Source organism: Triticum dicoccoides, chromosome 3B, assembly GCF_002162155.2.
Source record: "Triticum dicoccoides isolate Atlit2015 ecotype Zavitan chromosome 3B, WEW_v2.0, whole genome shotgun sequence".
Taxonomy (NCBI): domain Eukaryota; kingdom Viridiplantae; phylum Streptophyta; class Magnoliopsida; order Poales; family Poaceae; genus Triticum; species Triticum dicoccoides.
Window position 1 is genome coordinate 241368490 of NC_041385.1, and position 24227 is coordinate 241392716.

Below are 24227 nucleotides of genomic sequence, written 5' to 3' on the forward strand. Positions count from 1 at the left end.
AGCATGTTTTGCTCAAAAACCAAGAAAAATATCCTACTCCCAGCGTCCACCGCTCATCGCCTGTTAAAAATGGTAAGCTTGGGCATACCAACGAACGGGCCACATTAAAGTGGCTTGGCCACCACTTGACCGGAGGCTGGCCGCCATTTCCGTTGTGCTTTCATGCAGCGAGCCCCCGCCACCCGTGTCATGTATTTACCCCCTTCCTCCTCCGTGCAGCAAAACCCCAGCCCTCCCCGTCGGCCACCTCCATCCTATACAGGCAGCCGCACCACGCTCGCACGTACTCACGTACGTCGGCACCAAGCAGCCAGCAACAAATAATAAGTAAATAAACCAGCCATGGGGCGATCAACCCACGCGCTGCTCCTCCTAGTCGTCGCCGTCGCAGCGGCGACCTGCTCCTCGGCTGCGGCACAGGCGCCACCCGAGGTGGCCGCAGTCTGCAAGAGCACCCCGTTTGCGGATCTGTGCAGCGCCACGGCCGGGAAGCAGGCGGGGCACTACACCACCGTGGACGCGGTTGCGGTGCTGAACATGCAGGTCGACGCCTTCGCGAAGCGCACGTCGGCGGCGAAGGAGCACGTGACCCAGATGTCCGCCGAGGCGAGCCCCGCGGCCAAGAAGGCGCTGGAGTTGTGCGATAGCCTCTACTCGGACGTGGAGGACAACCTCGGTGCGGCACGCCGCGCCTTAGGCTTCAAGGACGCCTCAACGGTCCGAGCCATGATGAGCATGGCGGCCCAGGACATGCAGAACTGCGACGAGGAGTTTAGGAAAGCCGGCGAGAAGAACCCCATGGACCGCTTCGACCAGTCGCTCCTAAAGATATCTGAGAACTGCCGCGCCCTCTCAAACATGATCTGATCTCATAGAGCTCACATCTCGTCTCATCGGATCGGACACGCGCGTAGACGGATCGATCGGTCGACCTGACCTGGATTGCCGCTGCCGTTAACGCTGCACACATTGTTGATTTTCCACATGTTTTTCTACTATTTTCTTTCTATTCGTCTCATCTTTTTGTTTACCGGTGAGATGTGTATATTACCCGGTCTTGGGAAGGGGAGGTGAATTGAAATCTGTTTCTAAATTCTGATACCGCTGTTATTTTTGTGCATCTGTGGATCTTTTTCTTCTTCTTTTTTTGGATAAAAGGGCCAAATAGCCCCATTTTTATTATGAAAATAGGAGTCTCAATCGCAACACCACACCGTTTTCCTCATACCTGATGCATCACCCCACCTAACTGATGAACAACCTACGTCCTAAACATATAACCACATTTATAGAATGCCGAAACATCCACTACTATGGAGAGAGAGCATACTTTTAACATCTTTTACAATTTGCACATCAGCCAAAACAAAAGCAAGTCCATAACATGAAGCACTACGAATCAGACTACTGATAAGTGCTTCCTATCAGACTTGTAGGTGACCCAGGATTAAAACAAAGATATTCGTCCGATCTAGTAGGAAAGGGTCAGGCGTCGTGTAGTTTCTTTCCTGTAGTAATTACGTGCTTTCGGTAACTAATCCTGTAGGGTCTTCTCTCCGGCCGCTAACCTCTCTACGCTCTACTAATTACGCGCTGAGTACGGTAATGGATCCTTCCTCGATCAAGGAAGAAGAATGATGCATGCATGACATTGAGTAATATTTGCTTCCATAGAAACTAATTCCTAGTAACAAATTTTGTGTGTTGGAAGCATTGGCATTGTTCCATCGACTAGATAATTCATCATCCAACTAAACAGTGATTTGTTTCCTTCAAACAGGAAAAAAAACATTTTCCCACTTGTTTCAAAAGTATACACCTGGTGCTTCCGTCAACTATAAAATTGCAAAACAAAACAATTTGGCATGAAGAAAAAAATTTGCTTCGCAAAGAAATCACGTGGAAGCAAAACATGAATGATGACGCATTGTTACAATTTTTTTTCAAGTTGTATCAAAAGCATCGAGCTTGTGCTTCCATCAACTATAAAATCGCTTCTTACCAAATAGTAATAAAATGGCATGTGAAACGATCTTTTCTTGTATACAGATTTTTTTTGGCTTCGCAAAGAAATCACGCGGAACCACAACAGAATGATGTAGCAGTTTTAGAAAAAACAATATTGGCGCTAGTTTCTAAAGCATCAATCTCATGCTTCCATCACCTATAAAATTTCTTCGAACCAAATAGTAATAATATTGCAGTTGAAACAATCATGTTGTATAAAGATTTTCTTTGCTTTGCAAACAAATCACATGGAAGCATTCCCGCAAAAAAATGACATGGAAGCATTCCCGCAAAAAAATAATCACATGGAAGCACAATATAAATGATAACACATTGAAACAAACTAATACATGTGAACACAAATTTACAGATTTATTTTACAGCAAAGGTAAAAGACTATTAAAACACTATTTTCATTCCGTCCTCATCATCGACATAGTGGCAAGCGTTGGACAATCTGATCATGGCAAGATCCGCGTGTGCCACAAGCTCTACTTTACCGTTGAATCGACAACTTACAGCCCGGTTGATCTGCCCCACAACATATTATATCATCATTCAGAATCTGTACATTTGAAGCATTTAGTTAGAAAGAAGGAAGCACACAATTTAGTGTCTGGCATAATAATTCACTAAAGGAAGGAAATGGTTGTACAGTAAAAACGTACAAATAGAAGCAACACTGCGTAGGTTTTGAACAAACTGAACTAGCGCTTCCAAAGAAACTAGAATATGCATGCAAAATAATGTAGAATTTGCTTCCATAAAACAAAACGTTACACACAGTTCAAACACCACCAGGCCATGGTCACCATGCTTCCTTCTAATGTTGGTCAAGCTTCACTGTGATGGTAGTCATGCTTCTATTTGATGGTGGGCGTGCGCCATTTGAATGCTGGCCGTGCATGAAAGTCCTGCTTTCCTTCCGATGCCGGTTGTGCTTTGCATGGTAGTCGTGCTTCCTTCCAAAATCGGCCGTGCTTCCTTCATATGGTAGACTTGCTTCCTTCCTATGGTGGACGTGCTTCCTTCTACCTCCATGGTTAGAGGCATTAAGAAGGATTGGCATGGACGGAGCGATGCTGCAACAAAGATGCACCATTAGCCAAGGGCCTCCTTCATAACAAAGTAGGTCGGTTGAGTAGGTCAGGAGGACATGAGGCACCGTTTTGTGCAGACGGCCAGGCCTGCTCCCATCGACGTCGAGAAGGGCTGACGCTCAAGGTGAAGGCAGCAATCTTCTATTGCTTGGGAATTCCCCAATGCCTATTCAGCCTCCCTATTGGGATGGGCATCACGACCACATACTGATCAAGGACATAGAAATCAAGCATAAGAGAATTCAATCATTATTACCTGACCAACAAAATCTTTGAGGAACGTACAAGTAATCTGTCAGGATGGGAGGCGGAGGAGATTAGGGGCTCGCCCCCCTAACGCCGAGATGGACCATCAATGTCTCCCTAGAAGTCGCACCGGTGGAGTAGGGAGGAGAAGGGGAACAAATCTGGGAGTGAGGTGTCTGTTGTGGTCAATGACGAGGTGCGAAGGAATCCAGCGATGTGCTCTGCAATCGGAGAGGACGGGGCGGTTGCGGTTGACGGCAAGGTCAGGGGAGGTGCGGGCGACACGAGATTCAGGAGGGATATTCGGGGTGAGTGGTTTCCTGCGGAGAATGTGGGTCATTTGCGGGTTGATGATGGGATTTTTTTTGAAAATGTAGCGACGAGGGCTGTGAGATTTAGCTAGAATCGACGGTGGTTGATCGGTCCGACGAATGCTTCTAATCAGACTACAGATTAGAAGGGTTTCCCTAACCTGAACGCACTACAGAGTCGCCCAATTTTCAGGTAGAGACAAAACCAGTCTTTGAGTAGAAGGATTCCACCCATACGCTCTTCCGCAGACTTGGTTTGCTACCCGAGATAGCCTCTTGGAAACCTCCCTATGAGCATCTCCAATAGACGGCCACATATAAAAACAACTAACTTTTGTAGCTTCAAGAGCAAAAAGCGTTGCTCCAATAGACGGTCCATATGTATAAAAAAATTGGATCAACGCCTCCCGAAGATGTAAAATTGAAAACTTCGTGATGCAAATTTACATCACGAGATACAACTGATGTAAAACCGTGCCCGCCCACCAAACGACCAACCGCCACTTCATTTCCCTTCCGCCTGGCAACCGCGCGCCCGCTCCCCGCCCCGCCGTAGATCCAGCCCCCGCCGCGCCGCCCCATCGCGTCCGCCTCCGCTCCGGCCGCCTCCGCCACGCTCCGACCCCATCCGCCTCCTCTTCGGCCGCCTCCGCCTCCACTTGGCCCTGCTCCGTCTGCCTCCGCCCGGCCCCGCTCCGTCCGCCTCCTCTCCGACCGCCTTCGCCTCCGGTCTATCCGCATTCGCCTCCGGTCCGTTCGCCGCCCCGCTCCGTCCGCCTCCTTTCCGGTCGCCTTCGCCTCCGGTCCGTCTGCCGCCCCGTTCCGTCCGCCTCCTCCCCGCGCCGCACGCCGCCACCCCGCTCCCCGCTCGGCCTCGCCCGCTCCCCGATGTCACCAAAGAAGACGCCGAAGGGCAAGTCCGTTTTCTTCGGCGTGAGGGCGAAGCCCTCCGGGAACTTCGGAGTCGAGTTCTTCGACGCCGGGCGACGTTGGTGGCTCGGCACGTATCCCGCCGGCGATGTGGCCGCGCGTGCCTACGATGCGGCGGTGTGCCATGCCAGACAGCCGAAGATGGACCTCAACTTCCCGGAGGTTGAGTCCCAGGCGGTGGCGTAGTGGCTCGTGCCGCAGGGCATCCGGATGGAGGAGATGCCGGCGAAGAAGGCGAAGAAGAGACTGACAGTTGTCGTCGCTCCCGGCGAGAGCGACGAGGCGGTGATGGCTTAGTTTGCGCGAGAGCATCCGCATTACGTCCAAGTCAAGCTAGAACACTACTGGAAGTGCGACGTCGACGCGAAAAAGAAGGGGGTAAAGAAGGAGGACGAGGCCGACCCCTTGACCGTGATCTCTATCGAGTCGTCGGATGAGGGACTGGGGTGACTCTGAGGAGGAGGACGAGGGGTGCGATGACCCGACCAAGGACGAGTTCTGGGAGTAGTTCCGCAGCTCCGACGATGAGGAGTAGTTTCATCTAGTAGTTCGAATAAGTAGTAGTTGAATTTGTGTATGAAACTATGTTGAATTTCATGTTTGAACTATGTTGAGATGAAGTAGTAGTTGGTCGTTTTAATCTTTGTTTTGGACCATCTGTTGGAGTTGCTCTTTTATTTACATCTCCGTTTTGGACCATCTGTTGGAGTTGAGCCTTTTTCCGAGATGTAAAAAACACTTTTTGGTACTCCAAATTTGGACCATCACCGGTTTGAAGCACCAAAATATACATCATCTATTGGAAACGCTCTAAGCCTTTTTTGCACTCCTTTTCTCTGCAGAGTCGCTCATGAATCCAATAAAGAACACAGGGGTAAATATTATATTGATAGATTTTGAAAGGAAAACACGTTGAAAACATGATTTGTTGCTTGTTTTCCAAATTGTCCAGACCAAAGCAGTAGCACCAATAGAAATAATAGCCCTATCCTTGCCAAAATATAATGGTATCCAGTTTTGACAAAGATCAAAGAAGATAAAGGTAATTTTGGGTTACCTAGCAAACCACAAATCACATTCCATAAAAACCTAGCAAAAGAGCTTGAAAAGAATAGATGATCAATTCTCTCAAAGACATCGCAAAAGTCGCGAAAATTTAATCCTTTCCACCCTCGTCTAGATAAGTTATCGTTGGTTAGGATCCTTTTCTTCTTTGTTCTTGAATCGTCGTCATCCCATCTTAGAGACCTACGTTCACTCCGGCCTCCTGCTTCAGCTCACGGGAGCTTCATCTATACATGTTTTTTTAGTTAAGGAGCCTGACCGAGCCTCCCGCTCCCGATTTTATTAAAACTGAAACCGCACAAACCACAAAGTTGTAACCAACATATTAACATGGCTCGAAGGAGGCAAGTAGGAAACATTGAAGATGAAGGGAGAGAAGCTACAAAAGAAGAGAGCGAGGTGGGATGCTATTCAATATAGTACAAGGCGCAAGAAAGGGACGGAGATGGGTATGCTTAAACTTGAGGAGGGTCGGTTGATGCAAGCCAGGATAGTCACGAGGAGAACCGATTCATGATGTAGGATCTGAATACCATGGATCCAATAACAATATAATTTTGGGAGTTCACATGAGCAATGATCATGCATTTTAGGATGACATGGGACGACCAACATGATGGAGGAGCGGACGATGCACATGCCGGCGGAGCAGACTGTCACTGAAGGATGGAACGACACAAACCCCGGAGCTCACAATATACGATAAAGACATGTCGGCCGAATGCTTTTTTTTTGTTCATGCAACTTGTTTAAAAATGTGTACATGATTACTCTTGGAATGATATGTGTTCAATCCAAGTGTTTGAATGATAAAATGGTTTTTTAATGACTGAGATATGACGACTCTTAGTTTTATGAAGCTTGATTCATAGACATTTTAAATGATTACACATAGGGTTTCTTTTTTTAGAGCAGTGCTAGGCATCGCCCTGTTGAAGCAATGGAAAAGATCTACCGTCTCCCTATCGTCGGATTCAGACAAAAAGAATAGTTGGATCCCCCCCCCCCAACACACACACACACACACACACACACACACACACACACACACACACGAGCCAACCTAATTGCAACAAGCAAATTGTCTATGTAATAACGAACTTGTTGCAAAAAGCCTCAGAACATTTTCTTTTCTTTTGATCTCTGCAACAAAAGCCTTTTTGCACTTGGCCTTTTGCAACAAGAGCCTCGTTGCAAATCTTTTTTGGACCTTTCTTCTCTGTTGTCATTTTGCAACAACGATCATGTTGCAGAATCTTTTTTTTTTGCAAAGACAGAGGGTCGTGTGCATATTGCAAGGGGTAGTGTTGCATAAGTTTGCAACAGAGATACAGTTTTTTCCCGACAAAAGGTGGATTTTATTTGCTCAAAATGAAGTATCAAGAGGATACAAAAACATGATGAACACACACCCGACTTCTGCATAACTAAGATGCACATAGCCAACACCAACACATACACACGCAAAAACACGTCGACAACTAGCAAAATCATATAAGACCAAAGCTATGTTGTGCGTAGGCGAAGAAAAAAAGAAAAAAACCCCAAAGTGATCAGATTCACGACTGGCAAACTGCAGCAATGAGAACACAGAGAAGAAGGATGGAGCGACGTGGAGAGTCACACAGGACATGCATCCTACGCTAAAGGCGGTGAACGCACCGCGCTAGATCAACCAGGTGAAGGGAATCATAATTTTTTTAAGGACAACTTGTTGTTTTAGAGAAATAATTTTTTTAGCAATAAATCACACTTCCTTAAGACGACCTTTGGTTTACATGAATAATAAACGGGTCATGGGATATGCCCAACCACACATGGCGACTCGCTGCTAAAGAAGATGAAAAATTTGCTAAACTATGAGCCTCAAAATTTACAGTACGTCATTCGAAGATAAATTCACATGAAATGAACTCCTCAGATCTTACTTCAACTTTCTTGATCATTGCGTTGTATCTTCCCTTTGATCCATGCTTTATCTCATCCACTACCGGTTTACAATCACATGCGATAACAATGTGCCTTAGCGAGGATTAAGCGCAAGGGCTAAAGCTTCTCGGCAAGCTAACACTTCCAATGCTGCCGATCATGGATGTTGCTGAACACCATTGCCGAGGAACCATAAACTTAACCTCGTGGTCTTTACAAACTGGCGATGAAGCTCCCGCGTTTCCATCCTAGACAAGCCACCATCGACATGTATCTTCACCACTCCTACTCCCGGGGTCTTCCACACATACCCGACATCAGGTCTTCTAGCAGATGAGCTTCCCCGTTGAACGTGAACCCGTGGCGAAACCTGGATTGTTTCGAGCCCAGCATTAACAAATGAATGATTGGCATGTGGGCTCTGCAGGATTCCTCCATGAATGCCTTCCGCCGCGTTGTCTAGATTGCCCAACGGGTTACCATCATCTCCTTGATCAAAAGTGCATGTGGCATGACACCTACTCCATATAGAGTACAAACAATCCATAGTCGGACAAATAAATTTATGGATACCGAGAGTTTTCCATGTTTAGATTTGGGCCAGACCACTCTCACCTCACATGGTGGATCAGTAACGGGCCCAATAAATCAGGGACATGCACAGCCCATAAAGAAAACGGGCAGTTCTAAAAAGGCAAGAAAATGGGCACCGAAAAAAGAAATAAAAGGGAGAGAGGAAACGAGAGAATATCTCGATCGTGGTGTGAGCTTTAACTCCCTTTCGCAGCGGCCGCTAGGGTTTCTCCTCTCCCTCTTTTCTCCCCTCCCCTCCCCTCCCCCAGAGCCCCGTCGCCTAGCTAGGGTTTTTGCCTCCCCGCCGCCACCGCCGCGCGCGCGCGAGAGAGAGACCACAGCGACCAACCCAGCCATGTCGGTGCGTCCGAGCGAGCGGGCCGACGCGCGGCGTAACCGCTACAAGGTGACGGTGGACGCCGATGAGGGGCGGCGGCGGCGCGAGGACAACATGGTGGAGATCCGCAAGAACCGCCGCGAGGAGAGCCTCCTCAAGAAGCGCCGCGAGGGGCTCCAGGCCCAGGCTCCTATCCCCGCCGCCGGCGTCGAGAAGAAGGTGAGGATACTGCACACTTCTGCCCTACTCCCCTTCCTAGCTTCCTGTTTCAGTGCTTCTGGAGTCTGAATCCTATGAATTGTACACGAGGTTCCAGATGAGTTAAGTATTTGCTTCGTCTGCAGTAGATTGGTTTAGTAACTGCTTCGTTATGCTCAAGAGATGTTTGCGTCCGCGCGACTGAACGCACGCATGTCTACTTGTGTGTGGGTGTGTGTTGCTTGCGTTGCGGCTTGAAGAAATATCAAGTCGTAGCCTCGTGGTAGTTCTTCAGATACTGACTAGTGACTATTGACTTGTGGGGATCGTTCAGAGGCCAGATTAGTTGGTGGTTTGATTAACATGCTTCGTTGGTCATGACTTTCTGAGGCACGCCTCCCCGCACCAGCCTTATGACTCGTCACCTCTCTCTGTCCTTTTGTTTTAGTTATGGTTATTGGAGACACAGTTAGGTGTTCGTCTTGCACTTCCAGTGGTTAATTTAATCAGTTCTTCAGTTTTCATTTGATTTGGGTGCTCTCATCTTTGCCAAAACTACCTTTGTTTAGAGCAGTGTGCTGTTTGCAGACCTTTTATGGCTTCGATACATTATTAACCTGATCATTTTTGTTTTCTGTTTGGATTTTGTAGCTTGAAAGCTTACCTGCTATGGTTGGTGGGGTTTATTCCGAGGATAACAACCTGCAGCTTGAGGCAACTACACAATTCCGCAAGTTGCTTTCTATAGGTACCAACTTCTCAGTTTTTGTTTGTTTGTAAAACTAATCTCTTATATCACTCAGTGAGTCAACATTAACTGAGGTTGTAACTTGTATTAATCAGAAAGGAGCCCCCCAATCGAAGAAGTTATCCAATCAGGCGTTGTTCCTCGATTTGTGCAGTTTCTTACTAGAGAAGATTTCCCCCAACTCCAGGTGCGTGTCAACGGAATCTTATTCTTGTAATCTGCTAGTCAGGACCCGTACCAACTAAACTTCTTTCCCTGGTGTTTTTGAATAACTTTTGCAGTTTGAAGCAGCGTGGGCACTCACAAACATTGCGTCTGGCACATCAGAGAATACCAAGGTTGTCATTGATCATGGGGCAGTTCCAATATTTGTGAAGCTTCTTGCGTCTGGCAGTGATGATGTTCGTGAGCAGGTATTTGATCACTTGCTTGGCTACTAGTTTTTATTGTCCTGGTTGAATGTTTGTTGTTGGGAGTCATCAATTCTGATACTTCTTGTAAATAATTTCAAGGCTGTCTGGGCATTGGGCAATGTTGCTGGTGACTCCCCAAAGTGCCGCGACCTTGTTCTCGCAAATGGCGCATTGATGCCTCTGCTAGCACAGTTGAATGAACATGCTAAACTCTCCATGTTAAGGAATGCGACCTGGACTTTATCAAATTTCTGCAGAGGAAAGCCACAGCCAGCATTTGATCAGGTTTTATACACTTTTGCATCTATATTCTCCTGTGATTAGTAGTCAACAGCAGTTACTTGACATATTCTTTATTTGTTACCATAGACTAAGCCTGCTCTGCCAGCACTTGCACGACTTATCCATTCCAATGATGAGGAAGTTTTAACTGATGCATGCTGGGCTCTTTCGTATCTCTCTGATGGCACCAATGACAAGATCCAATCTGTGATTGATGCTGGTGTCTGTCCCCGGCTTGTGGAGCTTCTCCTGTATGTTTCAACCCTGCGTTACAACTCTCTGCTATATGATTCTTTATCTTAATATATGTTCATTCACTCATTTCTGTTCTTTCAATATTGTTTACAACATGAAGCCATCCATCACCTTCAGTGCTTATACCTGCACTACGAACTGTTGGAAATATTGTCACAGGAGATGACTCGCAAACTCAGGTAACTCATTCATTTTCGTTTTGTTCTTTTGGATTCACTACATTTTGCACCATTAAATTTTTGTGACTTTTGAGTTATACTCTTACAGAGGATATTGTTATGGATATATTATAACCATCATGTTTGCCATTGTACATCAGATTTGACAAGTGTCTATAAAATATATTGGAAATTTGAATCACTCATCTTTGTTTGTTTACTGTACAGTTTCTTCTGATAGTTTGGTTGCTCACTTGACTACACTCTTACCCCAACAGTTGACTGAAATCCTGCCTAGTCTGTTTCCCTATTCAAGTAAACTGCTCGTCAAGTTTTACACAACCTGCTTTGTGATCACACTAATAAATAATTATGTGTTCACTTGCATGGCAAATTACAATTCGTATCTGTGATTACTAGCTTCGTTAGAGATTGTATAGTTTCGTTTGTTCATTTTTCCGTGTTATTAAGCTTGTCTTATATTCTACAGTGCATCATTGATCATCAAGCTCTTGGGTGTCTCCTAAGTCTGTTGACACAAAATCACAAGAAAAGCATTAAGAAAGAGGCCTGCTGGACTGTTTCAAATATCACTGCTGGTAACAAAGATCAGATACAGGTACGAGTTTCTGCATATTCTCACATGGTTTCTTCTCATGTTATGTCTAGGGGATTACCTTTGTTTGTATTAAATACTCAGGACATTGATTGATTTTAGTTTGATAACTGTATGTATTGTGTGGTGCATATATGTTAGATTGTGCTGTGTTCATTGTGGCTAGTGGGGAATATTGTAACTAATGTTATCAATATGCTAGTGGTACAAATAACTAATGCCGGTGACTCAAAAGTAACACGCCTAAGAACTAAGATTTCCTTCAATGTTGGTTCAACTAGATGTAAATGACAGTCCTTATTCTGTACAAACTGGTTGCTGACTCAAAACTGCTCTATTCCTTTTGGAATATTTGTAAGCATTATGACTTAGTTTGCCCAGTTGGGGTGCCTATGTACCTAATAGTCTCAACATAATGAGTTACTCCCTCCGTAGAGAAATATAAGAGTGTTTAAAGGATCCATGTATTAGTCATCAAGTTTGTTGAATCTATATGTTCTTAAAGGTTAATCATTGATCACATACCTTGCTATGCTGGCTTCTTAGGCTGTGATTACTGCTGGGATTATTGGTCCTCTGGTGCATCTGCTGCAAACGGCTGAATTCGATATCAAGAAGGAGGCTGCTTGGGCCATCTCGAATGCTACCTCCGGTGGTTCCCACGACCAAATCAAGTATGTTCTCATTCACTGTTATTCAGATTACATGCAAATTTTGCACTTCTATTTTGAGTTTTCCCGTGCTGATGTGTATGTATTATGTAAACAGGTATTTGGTTAGCGAGGGCTGCATCAAGCCACTGTGTGACCTCCTGCTTTGCCCAGATCCAAGGATTGTTACTGTTTGCTTGGAGGGTCTTGAGAACATTCTCAAAGTTGGAGAAACTGATAAGAATTTGGGTGCTTCTGGGGAGGGCAATGTCTATGCGCAGATGATTGATGAAGCAGAGGGCCTGGAAAAGATTGAGAACCTGCAGAGCCATGATAACAATGAAATCTATGAGAAGGCTGTGAAGATTCTTGAGGCTTACTGGATGGAGGAGGAAGATGATGCGATGGGGGCAACTATGGAAGCTCCGACAGGTGTTGCCTTTGACTTTGGCCAAGGTGGCAACCCTGATCTGAACCTGGGCTGAATACAGGTCGGTACTCTCAACATATAACCGTATTTGTTGTTTCTCTTGTCATATTCGCTCGATATGGTAGCGTGAATCAGCTTTTGAGCAAAGAGACAACCAATAATATAATTTGAAATTCCTTTTGCAGATTTGACCAATGGTGGTAATTCCCTTGTCGCTGCAGTTGCCACCATTTGGTAGTCGGTGCGTGGGGTAAGGTCATGGTTGTGGTGGGTCCAATAAGCTGAAGATTTTCAAGGAAGCAACTGGTCCTGGGTATCAATATCGCAGCGTTTGTAAGAGGAGTATAATCGTCAAACTTGAGGAGTCTGGGTCTTTTTTATCAGGCTACTATGTAGGGGTTGCATCTTTAGTATGGTGTGCACTATTTTGCTACTGTATAGCCTGAGTTTAAGCTTCTGCAACTCTGCGAGGCATTTAGGGGACAATTCTTGAATGGTTTGGTTTGTGGGGTTCTTCAGGAATGAAGTGAGTTGCAGTTTGTCCGAACATGTCAATGTCAGCTTTCACTTGATTATTAGTATACCTGTGTCGTTGCTCAGTTTTGTTCTCTGATCAATTTTGATTTGCATGTTCCAATCTTGACAAGGGCATTGTGATTACAGAGTTGGCAGGCCAAATGAACAGCATAATTAACAAGTTAAAACATGAATATTGTCCTTGAACAAACAAATTGTTTTACATATCAGCGAATAATAATCCAATTGCTACTTATATCACAAATGAGCAAGCAATTGTTCGAAAACGAAAAGGAATTTTACGTGCATTGTCTCTGCTCTTGTTTGACCATTCATTGCGTCAGGCTCATTGTCTCTGCACTTCTTACCATTCATTGGCTTAGGCTTTTAAACATCGGTGTACTCCTTGTCCTTGGTGATGCACCACGCGTTGCTGGACTGAACCTGGCAAGCGGCGGCCGTGATCTCCGGCGCATTCGGCGCCGGATGAGGGTGTGGGTGCGGGGCCGGGTGTGGTGGGTACGACACCGGCGGCTGCAGGTGGTGCTGCTGGACGCCGGGGTATGGTGCACCGCTGGGGTAGGGGGCGCTGCCGGGGTGCGGGGCGTAGTGGCCGCCGCCGTGCTGCCGCAGCAGCTTCTGCGTGTGCACTGCGGTCACGTAGACGACGAAGCCGACGACGACGGTGATGAGCCCCAGTATCCCCGCCGCCGCGAACATCCCCGGGCGCACCCGGTGGCACACCTGCCGCGGCCTCCGCCAGTCGCTGACGTGGCCGGACTCTACCCCGATCCCGATCATGAGCAGCACCTCCGCGAGCCCGAAGCAAATCCTGCACCCATCGACGAGTGTGCTCTTATTATTAATCCACACCACCATTCTTCTTGCCCAATGCATGGCATGGTTTCGCGGCGCTTGAAAGTAATTTCCGTACCATGTGACGAAGAAGAGGCAGCAGGTTTGCCAGGTGAGGGTGTTGGTGGCGGAGGACACGCGGGGGTGGTCCTCAGCGACGGCGAGGCCTGCGGCGGCGGAGTCCGGCGAAGCGACGGCGAGCAGCATGTAGGCGTGCACGGCGAACATGGCGACGGCCAGCAGCAGGAAGGCGCCGATGGAGAAGGCGAGCGCCGAGCGGCCGCTGCCGTTGTAGAAGCACAGCTCCACCTGCGCCCCGCTCCCGGCCACGGTCATCAGGTAGTTGGACACCTGCGGCGAGCCAAGAAGCCCAGGCAGCACCAGTCAGTCAGTCAGTCAGTCACAGTAACGGTCGAGCTAGCAAGGCCGCGTGCGTACGTGCGTGCGTGCGTACCTCGGAGCGCGAGCCCTCGGCGGCGAGGCAGAGGATGAAGCTGACGAGGCCGCAGAGCACGGAGAGCGCGACGAGGCCGACGGCGATCTGGCTGCCGGAGCGCCCCGCCCGGCGCTCCTGCGCCTTGCGGAGGGACAGGTCGTCGTGCGTCACGGCCGGCCGCATTGTGAAATCCTCACTTGATTTGATGCTGGTGATGTTAGTGCCCAATTAATTCACCTGCAGATTGCTAGCTAAGCCAGTGATACGATGTTGCCCAGTCACGTATGGTATATATGGGGCCGGTCGGTCTCTACCTGCGTCTAGCCGTCTAGGTAACGGCGACGACAGAATATGTGGTTGCGTTGGTGGGAGAGGAAGGAATTGGGGTTGATGGGTGTGGGTGGGGTTAGGAACTTGGGTTGGGAGACGCCGCACGGGAGGAATCCATGGCATGGCATGGCGATGATGCATGGGATGGGAGCGTGAGTGAGTGAGGGGGATCGGGGTTTCTTGCGCCGTGCCGCGGTGGGAGACATTCCGATTCGTTTCGCCTTTCCTTCTTTTTCACCTTTCACCGGTGATGATGAGGAGGAGGGGCACCTTCTTCTTTCCGCTGCTGTGGGTAATTCGCCGCGGTGCCTTTTGGGGAAAGCGACGCGCAGCATCTGCGCTTTGTAGCGCCAACGAGGCAACCTATAGGTAAGAGAAAGGGCTAGGATTTTTATTTTTTATTTGGAAGAAAACAGATGCAAGGTCGGCAGTGCCATGGCCCATGGGTACCCACTGCATTGGTGATGAATCAGCTTGCACTCCTACCGCTACCGACATGCACTTGTGTGGAGCTGAACAGTGGAGCGCATCTGACCATTATCTCGACTCCTGTTTATGTTAATAATAGAGGTCTTGCGCTTGATATTCAGCTTTGTGCTAGAACTTTAAAAATATGGAATTACAGTCTATTAACTTGACTCAAGCGTGCACATACGATCACAAAATACATATGCAGACCTATCCGTGTGTACGGACCTACATGTCAGTGAGTGAGGGCTCTAGGCCGAAGCAGTTTTGCACAAAAAACCTATGTATTTTTTTATTCCTAGGAAAAGCCAACCATAGCGACGCATTTTTGCACAAAACACCTATGTATTTTTTTATTCCTAGGAAAAGCCAACCATAGCGACGCATTTTTGCACAAACTCCTTACCATTTTTTAATTTCCGAAAAAACAAGCAGCACTGTACTGCAAAAATAAATACATGAAATGGAAGCTCGCGGACTCAAACACACGACCGAGCTTTATTAAAACAGAAATCCATCTAGCCACCAGAACCATCACGCTCACATGCCCATTACGGATAAACTGCATGTGCAGTAAACGAGAATGCATACGGAGCTTAAACAGCTGCAGATACCTCGTCCATTTTGCACAGGCAATTTTTTATATATATTTATAAAAGTGGAGTTCTTTAGCCATACGGCGCCATGTTGGCTAGTTTCTTTACCAGAGATTATTTGTATTCCTGACAACATTGTTATAATCCAATAAAGCCCTTTGCTTCCTAAGAAAAAGTAAGTATAAAAGTTTTGTTCAAATATTTGTGTGTTGAAAATACTATACATACAGACAATGGTTATTTCTCAAAAAACATTTAAAATATACCTGTGTATTATATAATTTTTTTAGTGGATATGGATATTAAAAACTTGATTAAATAAATATGTGTAATAAATTCATAAAAAGTTATACATTCATGGCTTATATTTCAATATACAAAATGATGAATAAAAACATGTACTAAATATTTTGACTATTCACTTGTGTATAATTTTTACTCATGCCTTATATTTAAAAATTATATAATTTCAATATTGTACATAATTGAATATTCAAATCGAAAGTTCAAATTCTAAATTATGAATAATGTTATTTATACAAAAAAATTATAATTCATCAATATTGTTTTAATTGTATATTTATTTTTTAAATAATAGAGGGAGAATTTTAAAAATAGATTATTTAGTTTGTACTCCCTCCACTCCTTTTTAGTCTGCATATAAGTTTTATCCGAAGTCAAAGTATTTCTACTTTGACCAAACTTATAGAAAAAAGTATCAACACTCATAATACTAAATCAACATTGTTAGATTCATTACGAAATGTAGTTTCATAGTATATATATTTGATATTGTAGATATTGATATTTTTAATATAAATTTGGTCAAACTTTGCAAAGTTTGACTTAACATTAAAATTACATGCTATATACAAATTTCAAGAAAAAAGAACAGGTGCAAAATGGGCTGCACTGGCCATAGCCCATTCCAGCTCCACGAGCGCCTTTATTCTAGTACATTCCTCTTGGTCATACATATAAATTTGTTACCCAAGTTAGTCCAGAAGTGTCATTGGCTGGAGTGGCTTTGCACCCTCGTGCTTTAAACGTAGGTCGCCGGATTGACACCCTGCAGCTCCATTCCATACTTAATTTTTCAGTGCAACTCCACGGGAACAACTGACCAGGGTAACTCCTATCTTCGCGAGGCTGCTGTCACCATTGCGTGGGTTCCGGGGCTGTCATCGCAATGCTCCTCTCTATGCATGAAATCTGGCCAAGACAATAACCAGGGACAAGCCAGTGAGTACTTTTAAATGTACTCGCAAACATTATGAACACAAGTATAATATAACAAATGATAATCATGCTCTGAAATAGTCTATGTTCACAACGCCAGTCACGAAATAACAATCCATGATGCACGCAAGCAGGGTTATTTATATACAACATGAATATGCAATAATGGAGTAGAAATAGAATGCACCGATCGGGTGTCTGAAGCGACGCCTCGAAAGGATAATAATTTAAATCATGCCTCAGTTGGGCGTCTGAGCGACACCACATAAAGGGCTTATAAATAATAGAAATAACAAGCATGCCACAGTCGGGCGTCTGACCGACACCACATAAAGGGCTTATAAATAAACGAAAAAACAAGCATGCCATAGTCGGGCGTCTGAGCGACACCACATAAAGGGCTTATAAATAAAAGAAAAAACAAGCATGCCATAGTTGGGCGTCTGAGCGACACCACATAAAGGGCTTATAAAAATAACAAGCATGCCACAGTCGGGCGTCTGTACGACGCCACATAAAGGGCTTATAAAAATAACAAGCATGCCACAGTCGGGCGTCTTTGCAACACCACATAAAGGGCTTATAAGAAAATAATCACAGTGAATATCCAGGAGGTAGAACCGTCCCAGGGATACTCAATAATTCAAATAATGTAAATGGTTAGTCCATAATAACAATAATCATAACCATCATGAGTCACAAGTCATGATCCATGTTCTGGTTTAGCAATTTTTCCTCCGAAGACCGACACTAAGACCGACACTTGACCCATCCCAGACTGTAGTCCTTTCCCATGGACACGGCTATTCGAATAGGTTTAATCTCTGCAGAGGGTGTACTCTTTACCCACAAGTAACGGATTCCTTTAGTCCATCGGGACTAATTCCATTTACGGTCTTTTAATTGAAAACACACCTGACCCGCACACACCAGCTTAACTTACCGGTGTCTGGAATCACCCACGACACCTGTCAAGCAAAACTCTAAGTGGGGAGGCTACAACCTCGATTAGCATGGGATCAAATTTATACCGCGTGCTACTAAGGGGTGCCCCCCTCTCGGTCCCAACCGGAAACACCCATGCCCCCGGACCAAGTGGCATGCCTACCGGATGCAGCCGGTATCTTCCACCATGGCCTCTCTGTACGGTGTGTGCCAAGAAAGGGGTTGACAACTTACTGAACTGTACCCTACTTGCGGCAGGGACAAGTGGTAGTACGAAACAAGTATTGGGGTTATTGGAACAAGACTCGATCTACGGTCGACTCAGGAGGTTTAAGTATTCCCTGCATGATTAGCATAACAAATATATTTCAACCAACAGACAGAATCACCACTCATCATACCTCATCATGCCATACCGGACACAATCGTCTCGACGAGGAACTAGAGACAAGCTCGTGTCTACCCAAGACAGAGACTTTCCCGGCTTCCTTCCGGTAGGCATGAAAGGCATACGAGGATGATTACTATCACAAGCATATCCATTTCCAACACCAAAGAAATCTTCATTATGCACTCATGCGTATGATCGTATCATCACATAAAATAACGAATGCTCCATGTCAAGGTGGTGTTGTAATCGTATCAAACAACACACAAAAATATTATGCCAGGGTTCAGAATGCTTGCCTTCAAGAGTATGCAAGTGGGGGTGCACTTTTGAGAGTTGTCTTCCTCTTCAAAATCCTATTTTATGAAAATTTAAATTAACACATAGTTTCGAAACAGTACAAAAAATTGTTTGGAAAATTTTCAAATAAATATGAAAATAAACTAGACCAAATTTGAGAAACAACGGAAAAGAATCAAATCATTTGGACTTATATTTAAAAAGTTATAGGCAGTCAAAGTTTAGTCAAAATTCTGTTTTTAAATAAAACTGAAAAAGAAAACGGTCCGATAATAAAAAAATACGAAGGAGACGTACTTCTGTGTTTACGCCTCCACTTAAAACAGCGCGGGCCGGCTCGGGGTCACTGACAGTGGGTCCATGGGGCCCACTGGTCAGGTTTGACCAGTCGCCCGCGTTCTTCCTCCTCTGTCCGAGCAGAGGCGGGGCTCCAGCGATAAACGCCGGCGAACGGCGGCTCCCCACTAGGTTCCGACGGCAGGGATGGATCCACCAGTCCAGGGCGGTCCTCCCTGTGGTCGACAGGCTGGCGGGGACGAAGGGAGTCGCCGGCGGCGAGCTCTGCGGCGGAGGTGGCTTCGGGAGGATTTGGGGGTTTGGGCTACGGTGGCTCCCGATCGAAGCTGAGAGGCTGGGCGGCTCCGCACGGTCGAGGGGAGGAGGATGGAAGCACGGGAGAGGTTAGGGGGCCTCGGTCCTGGCCGGATTTTACCGGATCGTGGCGGCGGCCGAACCTGCCGGAGATGGGGAAGGGAAGGGCTTCTGGCCAACTGGGGAGGAGAGGGGGCTTCCTACTGCTCGAACGAGGCTCCTGACGAGTTTAGGCATGATCGGGAGGGCTATATATAGCCCGGAGAGGTCGGTTCCCGTGGCCGTGGATAAGAACACCGACGAACCGCCGTTCTGTTGCAGTAGGGGGTGCGTGGCGGCGACGTGCGCTAGCGGACGCGCTCTTGGATAAGCTCGGGCTGCCCAGGGGCGAGCTAGCACACGGCTGTGGCTCGGGCGGTGCCGTCCATGGCAGAGGCTGTTGGAGCGGCGGTGGCGGCTTGCAGTGGTGGCGCTGTGGGGCGCCAGGAGGTGGCCAGGGTGGCTCTGCGATGAGGGAGGGGTCGGGCGTGTTGGCGGTGAGTGGCCAAGGGCCAGCACTAGCGCGGGGAGGGTGGCAGGGAGACGCGGCGGCTCGGTGCGCGCGCATGCAAAACGTGCGCTCTGGGCGCGCCCAGAGCACGCACGCCAGGCGTTCGACCAAATGCCATCGCATTCTATGCCCCTCTGTTGCCTCTACAACTAAACAGGGCTAGGCTAATGATCATATGGGAGCTAATAGACATGCTGGTAAGGCCATTAGGGCAACTTCATAATGCATGTCCAAAAGCATGCCAAAACTGGCCATGCTCCTAACCTGCTCGATGAAATGCCAAGGGCATCTAGGCATTTCTTGGGGTGGCCAAAATCTGCAGATCATAGTCTCTTTAGATGATAAAGAGGGTGGTAAGGTTAGTTTGTCAAAAACAAAAACTAGTTAGTGCAAGTTTTTGAGAAAACCAATTCTGGACAGAAAGAAAAGGGCATTATTGTATGTACTTAAAATCCTCCAATGGGCCGAATCTCCTAAACTTAAGGTTTTGGTAGAGTGGTCTCTAAGAAGGAGAAAGATCATGGGCACTAGAGCAAAACAAAATAGAGTTGCAGTAGAAAATGCCAAACTGGACCAGAGAGCAAAAGAGGATGGTTTGCTCAATTTTTTCAAAGAATATCAATGGGTTTTTGCACAAAGTTGAATTATATACTCCTACTGATATCCCCTAATTTTGGTGGAAGCTTTAAAGAAATATTTAAATAGGTTGCAATGCAAACCACAAACTGATCCAGATTTGAAAACTTGGGGTAGAGCTCAAAATCTCCAAATGCTAAAGAGAGGTTTTTTCATAAAAGTGATTTAGGAACATCAGATGTCATCCCCAAATTTTGGTGGGAAATTTATCAGAGGGTTGTAGTGCAAATGAGGCTCTAAAACTTATGAAAAATCATTTTGAAAAGAATAAAGCTCAGGGAAAACAATTATGCAAATAAATCCACTGATAAAAGAAATGTTTTCTTGAGAGGGTATACAAGTCCAATAACATTTTTGGAAAGTTTACACTTGGGGTAAAAACTCCACAATATCAAAGAAAAGAGAGGTTCTGAAATCAAAAGATAAATCCAGAAAATAAAAACTTTAATTTCGTGGCAAAATTTTAATCAATAAATCATGGTTAAATTTTTGGGGTGTTACAACACTACCCCCCTTAAGAAAAATCTCGTCCTCGAGATTTGCTAAGGGTTGTTTTAAAAATATTACTCCTATTAGCTGAAACCAAACAATTTACTCATAGCACAAACTTAGGGTACACTGCATGAGCTGCAACACATAAATAAATGCTGGGACAATAAACATAGTAGTGATGCCTATAATGAAAATGGTAAATGGACAGGGTCCTGAGAAAATGTCTCTGGTATTGGGGCACACTCCTCTTCTATCGGGGGAAGAGGATTGTCTAGTCGGTGAATGCGTCTCTCCTGGTTGGGCCTCAGTGATCTGCCAATGGCGATCTGAGGATTTAAATCAGCGAGGCTCTGGAGATAACCCATTACTCGCTGGGTTAAACGCTCTTGAGCGATAACATACTAGGCAAGGTTGGCCAGTACTGGGTCTCTCTCAACTCGCCCACCGGGAAAAGATGCTACTTCTCCGGGTGCTGCACGACTCGGGAAGTACTAATACCCTCATTCGCTGGCATAGGGTACCGCGAATCGAGGACGAGCAAGCGCTTCGTACGCAACAACTTCTATGGCCATATGCGGAGTCGGCATAGATTTTCCCACGAAGGAGACTTCTGTTGGGTCTTGGTTTGGGTTTGCGGGAGGAATGTGCGCCACTGCCCAATATTTCGAGGTGGATGGAGTGATCCTCGATTTGAGCAACTTGTACTGGGGTGGTAGGATAGAACTCATGGTACTGCGGGTAAAGTCCCACAATATTTTAACAAAGCTACCTGGGGTTGCATCTGGAGTTCTCAGATAAATACTAGGGCTCGGCATGGCAAAGAAATGGCTGTGAGAGTTGTGCACAAGGTGAGGGATACTTGGCAAGGTCACGAGGTGGCCTTTTATATAGCATCTGGGCTGGGTCATTTACCGTGGTGAAGGGTAACTAGTTTGTCGGTTCTGCTCTATGGGGTCGAGGTCAATGCTACAGATACACATATCTCACAAAAGTGATGTATTACTGTGGGTGTTGTCGGGGTGGTTTTGGTAGCTGCACCCGGAATTAAGAATGCAATCGTACACCAACATACTTATGCATGGCTACTATTTAAAATAGGGGCGCACAAGCAAACATCATTTAATTACGGCGATACAGGATCACACAGTTACAGGGCTTGGACATACTAAGACTCGGTACTACTCGAGTGACTTAGTCTACCTCGTTAATATCTAAGCGGGCGTGCCTTGTGGACGCCGAGGCTTCTCCATGGGTCTCACCGTCGGGGTTAGATGGAGGGGGTTGAGGGGCTGCAGGGTCGGGGTAGCGATGATGACCATCGCAGGGGTTGTTAGCCACAATCCCGTTGGAGCGTGTTCCCAAAAGGCGACGAAGCACTTCTGGGGACACCAAAGTATTTTGGTCGAGGGCTGGGGCAGGCCTCAAGGACTCGATCGGTTGTCCAAACAACATGACTGGGTTGTCGGCGTCGGGCTCATCTTCTCCTCTTGCCGGGGCTCGGCGAACTAGTTCTCCACGAGCTGCAATCGGATCAAGGGTGATTTGATCGAACAGTTCCTCTAGTGCACTTACATAGCGCACCAGATGTAACAATGCAGGGTCCGTCTCGTGATCGCCATTGGCAACTTGGGGTGGCCTACCATACCCATCATGGCTGGGGTAATAGTAGAACGAGCGACAGTTAACTCTGGGCGACAAGTGCCGGAGTTGAACTATTGCCTCTCGAGCAGCTAGTTGGATGGCTTGTGGCTCAAAGGAAGTTGTCCTTCCGGTGAACCTGTAGGGGTGTTTTGGCGATAGACCCCTACCATAGACGTGCACAGTGGCCCAGAATTGACAGCTCTCACCGCTCATGGGTCCTTGGTACACAACATATTCTGGGGGTTCTTCTAATGCAAAGGCACGGCGGGTGAGGTTTGCTAGCACGGTCACAAAATCTCCAAGGTTGGTTGCCGTGGTCTCATTGTGCACCATAGGGCCAGGCATTATAGCTCGGTTTGGGGAAGATGTTGTGCTGTGCTGGGTTGAGGCTATCGTGCCCTTTTTATAGAAAAAGGGGGCGGAGTCTTCCTTCACACGCTTGCGAATGAGACAATTTAGGTGTCGGTCACTGGCGTGTGATCGACAGGCTAGGCTGATAGGTTGGGCACCGACTGCTAATAGGTGTCGGGGTCACCGTGTGGCTATCTTACGTGAGAAGTTTGGCCGGGGTTAGGTTAAGGTCTGGTGGATTGGTTAACTAGGTTTATTGACCTGGCTAAGATAGGATTAGCCAATGGTCAGCCTGGCTTTGATACCAAGGTTGTCAGGACTGGATTTTCGGGATATCAATTTCCCAGAATATGGCCCTTGTGCTCACCAGCCCCAGGATTACTGTTAGCTGATGAGGCACCAACTTGATACAGAAATTCCCAGCAAAACAGAATGTGTAGTACAAGACCATTCTGGCCTATGAGTACAACAATTGGTTTCTAGTGGCTGATGGCGGAAGCGGTTTGTGGTTCATCTGCGTCTATGGGACTCCACTTCCCCAGGAACAGCTGACCAGGGTAACTCCTATCTTCGCGAGGCTGCTGTCACCATTGCGTGGGTTCCGGGGCTATCATCGCAACGCTCCTCTCCATGCAAGAAATCTGGCCAAGACAATAGCCAGGGACAAGCCAGTGAGTACTTTTGAATGTACTCACAAACATTATGAACACATGTATAACAAATGATAATCATGCTCTGAAATAGTCTATGTTCGCAACGTCTGTCACAAAATAACAATCCATGATGCACGCAAGCAGGGTTATTTATATACAACATGAATATACAATAATGGAGTAGAAATAGAATGCACCGATCGAGTGTCTGAAGCGACGCCTCGAAAGGATAATAATTTAAAGCATGCCTCAGTCGGGCGTCTGAGCGACACCACATAAAGGGCTTATAAATAATAGAAATAACAAGCATGTCACAGTCGGGCGTCTGAGCGACGCCACATAAAGGGCTTATAAATAAAAGAAAGAGCAAGCATGCCACAGTCGGGCGTCTGAGCGGCACCACATAAAGGGCTTATAAATAAAAGAAAGAACAAGCATGCCACAATCAGGCGTCTGAGCGACACCACATAAAGGGCTTATAAAAACAACAAGCATCGCACAGTCGGGCGTCTGTGCAACGCCACATAAAGGGCTTATAAAAATAACAAGCATGCCACAGTCGGGCGTCTGTGCGACACCACATAAAGGGCTTATAAGAAAATAATCACAGTGAATATCCAGGAGGTAGAACCGTCCCAGCGATACTCAATAATTCAAATAATGTAACTGGTTAGTCCATAATAACAATAATCATAACCATCATGAGTCACAAGTTATGATCCATGTTCTGGTTTAGCAATTTTTCCTTCGAAGACCGACACTAAGACCGACACTTGACCCATCCCAGACTGTAGTCCTTTCCCATGGACACGGCTATTCGAATAGGTTTAACCTCTACAGAGGGTGTACTCTTTACCCACAAGTAACGGATTCCTTTAGTCCATCGGGACTAATTCCATTTACGATCTTTTAATTGAAAACACACCTGACCCGCACACACCAGCTTAACTTACCGGTGTCTGGAATCACCCACGACACCTGTCAAGCAAAAC

General features: G+C 46.4%; 3 protein-coding genes and 1 long non-coding RNA gene across 4 annotated transcripts; 2 read left to right on the plus strand and 2 right to left on the minus strand.

Moving 5' to 3' along the window:
• The first annotated feature begins 235 nt into the window (after positions 1-235).
• LOC119281194 lies at positions 236-1120 on the plus strand. The gene has a single exon (XM_037561790.1). The coding sequence runs from the start codon at positions 343-345 to the stop codon at positions 865-867; it is 525 nt and encodes a 174-aa protein (XP_037417687.1). The 5' UTR covers positions 236-342; the 3' UTR covers positions 868-1120.
• A 1417-nt stretch (positions 1121-2537) lies between these two features.
• Positions 2538-3562, minus strand: LOC119281195. The gene is made up of 3 exons (XR_005138297.1): positions 3393-3562; positions 3173-3314; positions 2538-3089 (listed from the first exon to the last, which is right to left on the minus strand). It is a non-coding gene; the product is annotated as an uncharacterized LOC119281195 (long non-coding RNA).
• Positions 3563-8375: 4813 nt separating this feature from the next.
• Positions 8376-12847, plus strand: LOC119275711 (importin subunit alpha-1a). Its single transcript, XM_037556608.1, has 11 exons — positions 8376-8717; positions 9348-9444; positions 9540-9631; positions 9726-9857; positions 9957-10142; positions 10227-10390; positions 10495-10573; positions 11043-11171; positions 11715-11842; positions 11937-12309; positions 12434-12847. The coding sequence occupies exons 1-10, from the start codon at positions 8517-8519 to the stop codon at positions 12301-12303; spliced, it is 1575 nt and encodes a 524-aa protein (XP_037412505.1). The 5' UTR covers positions 8376-8516; the 3' UTR covers positions 12304-12309; positions 12434-12847.
• A 91-nt stretch (positions 12848-12938) lies between these two features.
• On the minus strand, positions 12939-14612 carry LOC119275712. Its single transcript, XM_037556609.1, has 3 exons — positions 14074-14612; positions 13699-13970; positions 12939-13596 (listed from the first exon to the last, which is right to left on the minus strand). The coding sequence occupies exons 1-3, from the start codon at positions 14236-14238 to the stop codon at positions 13152-13154; spliced, it is 882 nt and encodes a 293-aa protein (XP_037412506.1). The 5' UTR covers positions 14239-14612; the 3' UTR covers positions 12939-13151.
• Between the last annotated feature and the right edge of the window lie 9615 nt (positions 14613-24227).

Excerpts from the sequence above, each read along its gene's own strand:
- LOC119275711 (XM_037556608.1), top strand. The coding sequence starts at position 8,517 with ATGTCGGTGCGTCCGAGCGAGCGGGCCGACGCGCGGCGTAACCGCTAC. Across the intron at positions 9,445-9,539 it reads CCGCAAGTTGCTTTCTATAG|AAAGGAGCCCCCCAATCGAA; the intron begins GTACCAACTTCT and ends TGTATTAATCAG. Across the intron at positions 11,172-11,714 it reads GTAACAAAGATCAGATACAG|GCTGTGATTACTGCTGGGAT; the intron begins GTACGAGTTTCT and ends CTGGCTTCTTAG.
- LOC119281194 (XM_037561790.1), top strand. The coding sequence starts at position 343 with ATGGGGCGATCAACCCACGCGCTGCTCCTCCTAGTCGTCGCCGTCGCA.
- LOC119275712 (XM_037556609.1), bottom strand. The coding sequence starts at position 14,238 with ATGCGGCCGGCCGTGACGCACGACGACCTGTCCCTCCGCAAGGCGCAG. Across the intron at positions 13,971-14,073 it reads CCGAGGGCTCGCGCTCCGAG|GTGTCCAACTACCTGATGAC; the intron begins GTACGCACGCAC and ends GGCTCGCCGCAG. Across the intron at positions 13,597-13,698 it reads TGCCTCTTCTTCGTCACATG|GATTTGCTTCGGGCTCGCGG; the intron begins GTACGGAAATTA and ends CGATGGGTGCAG.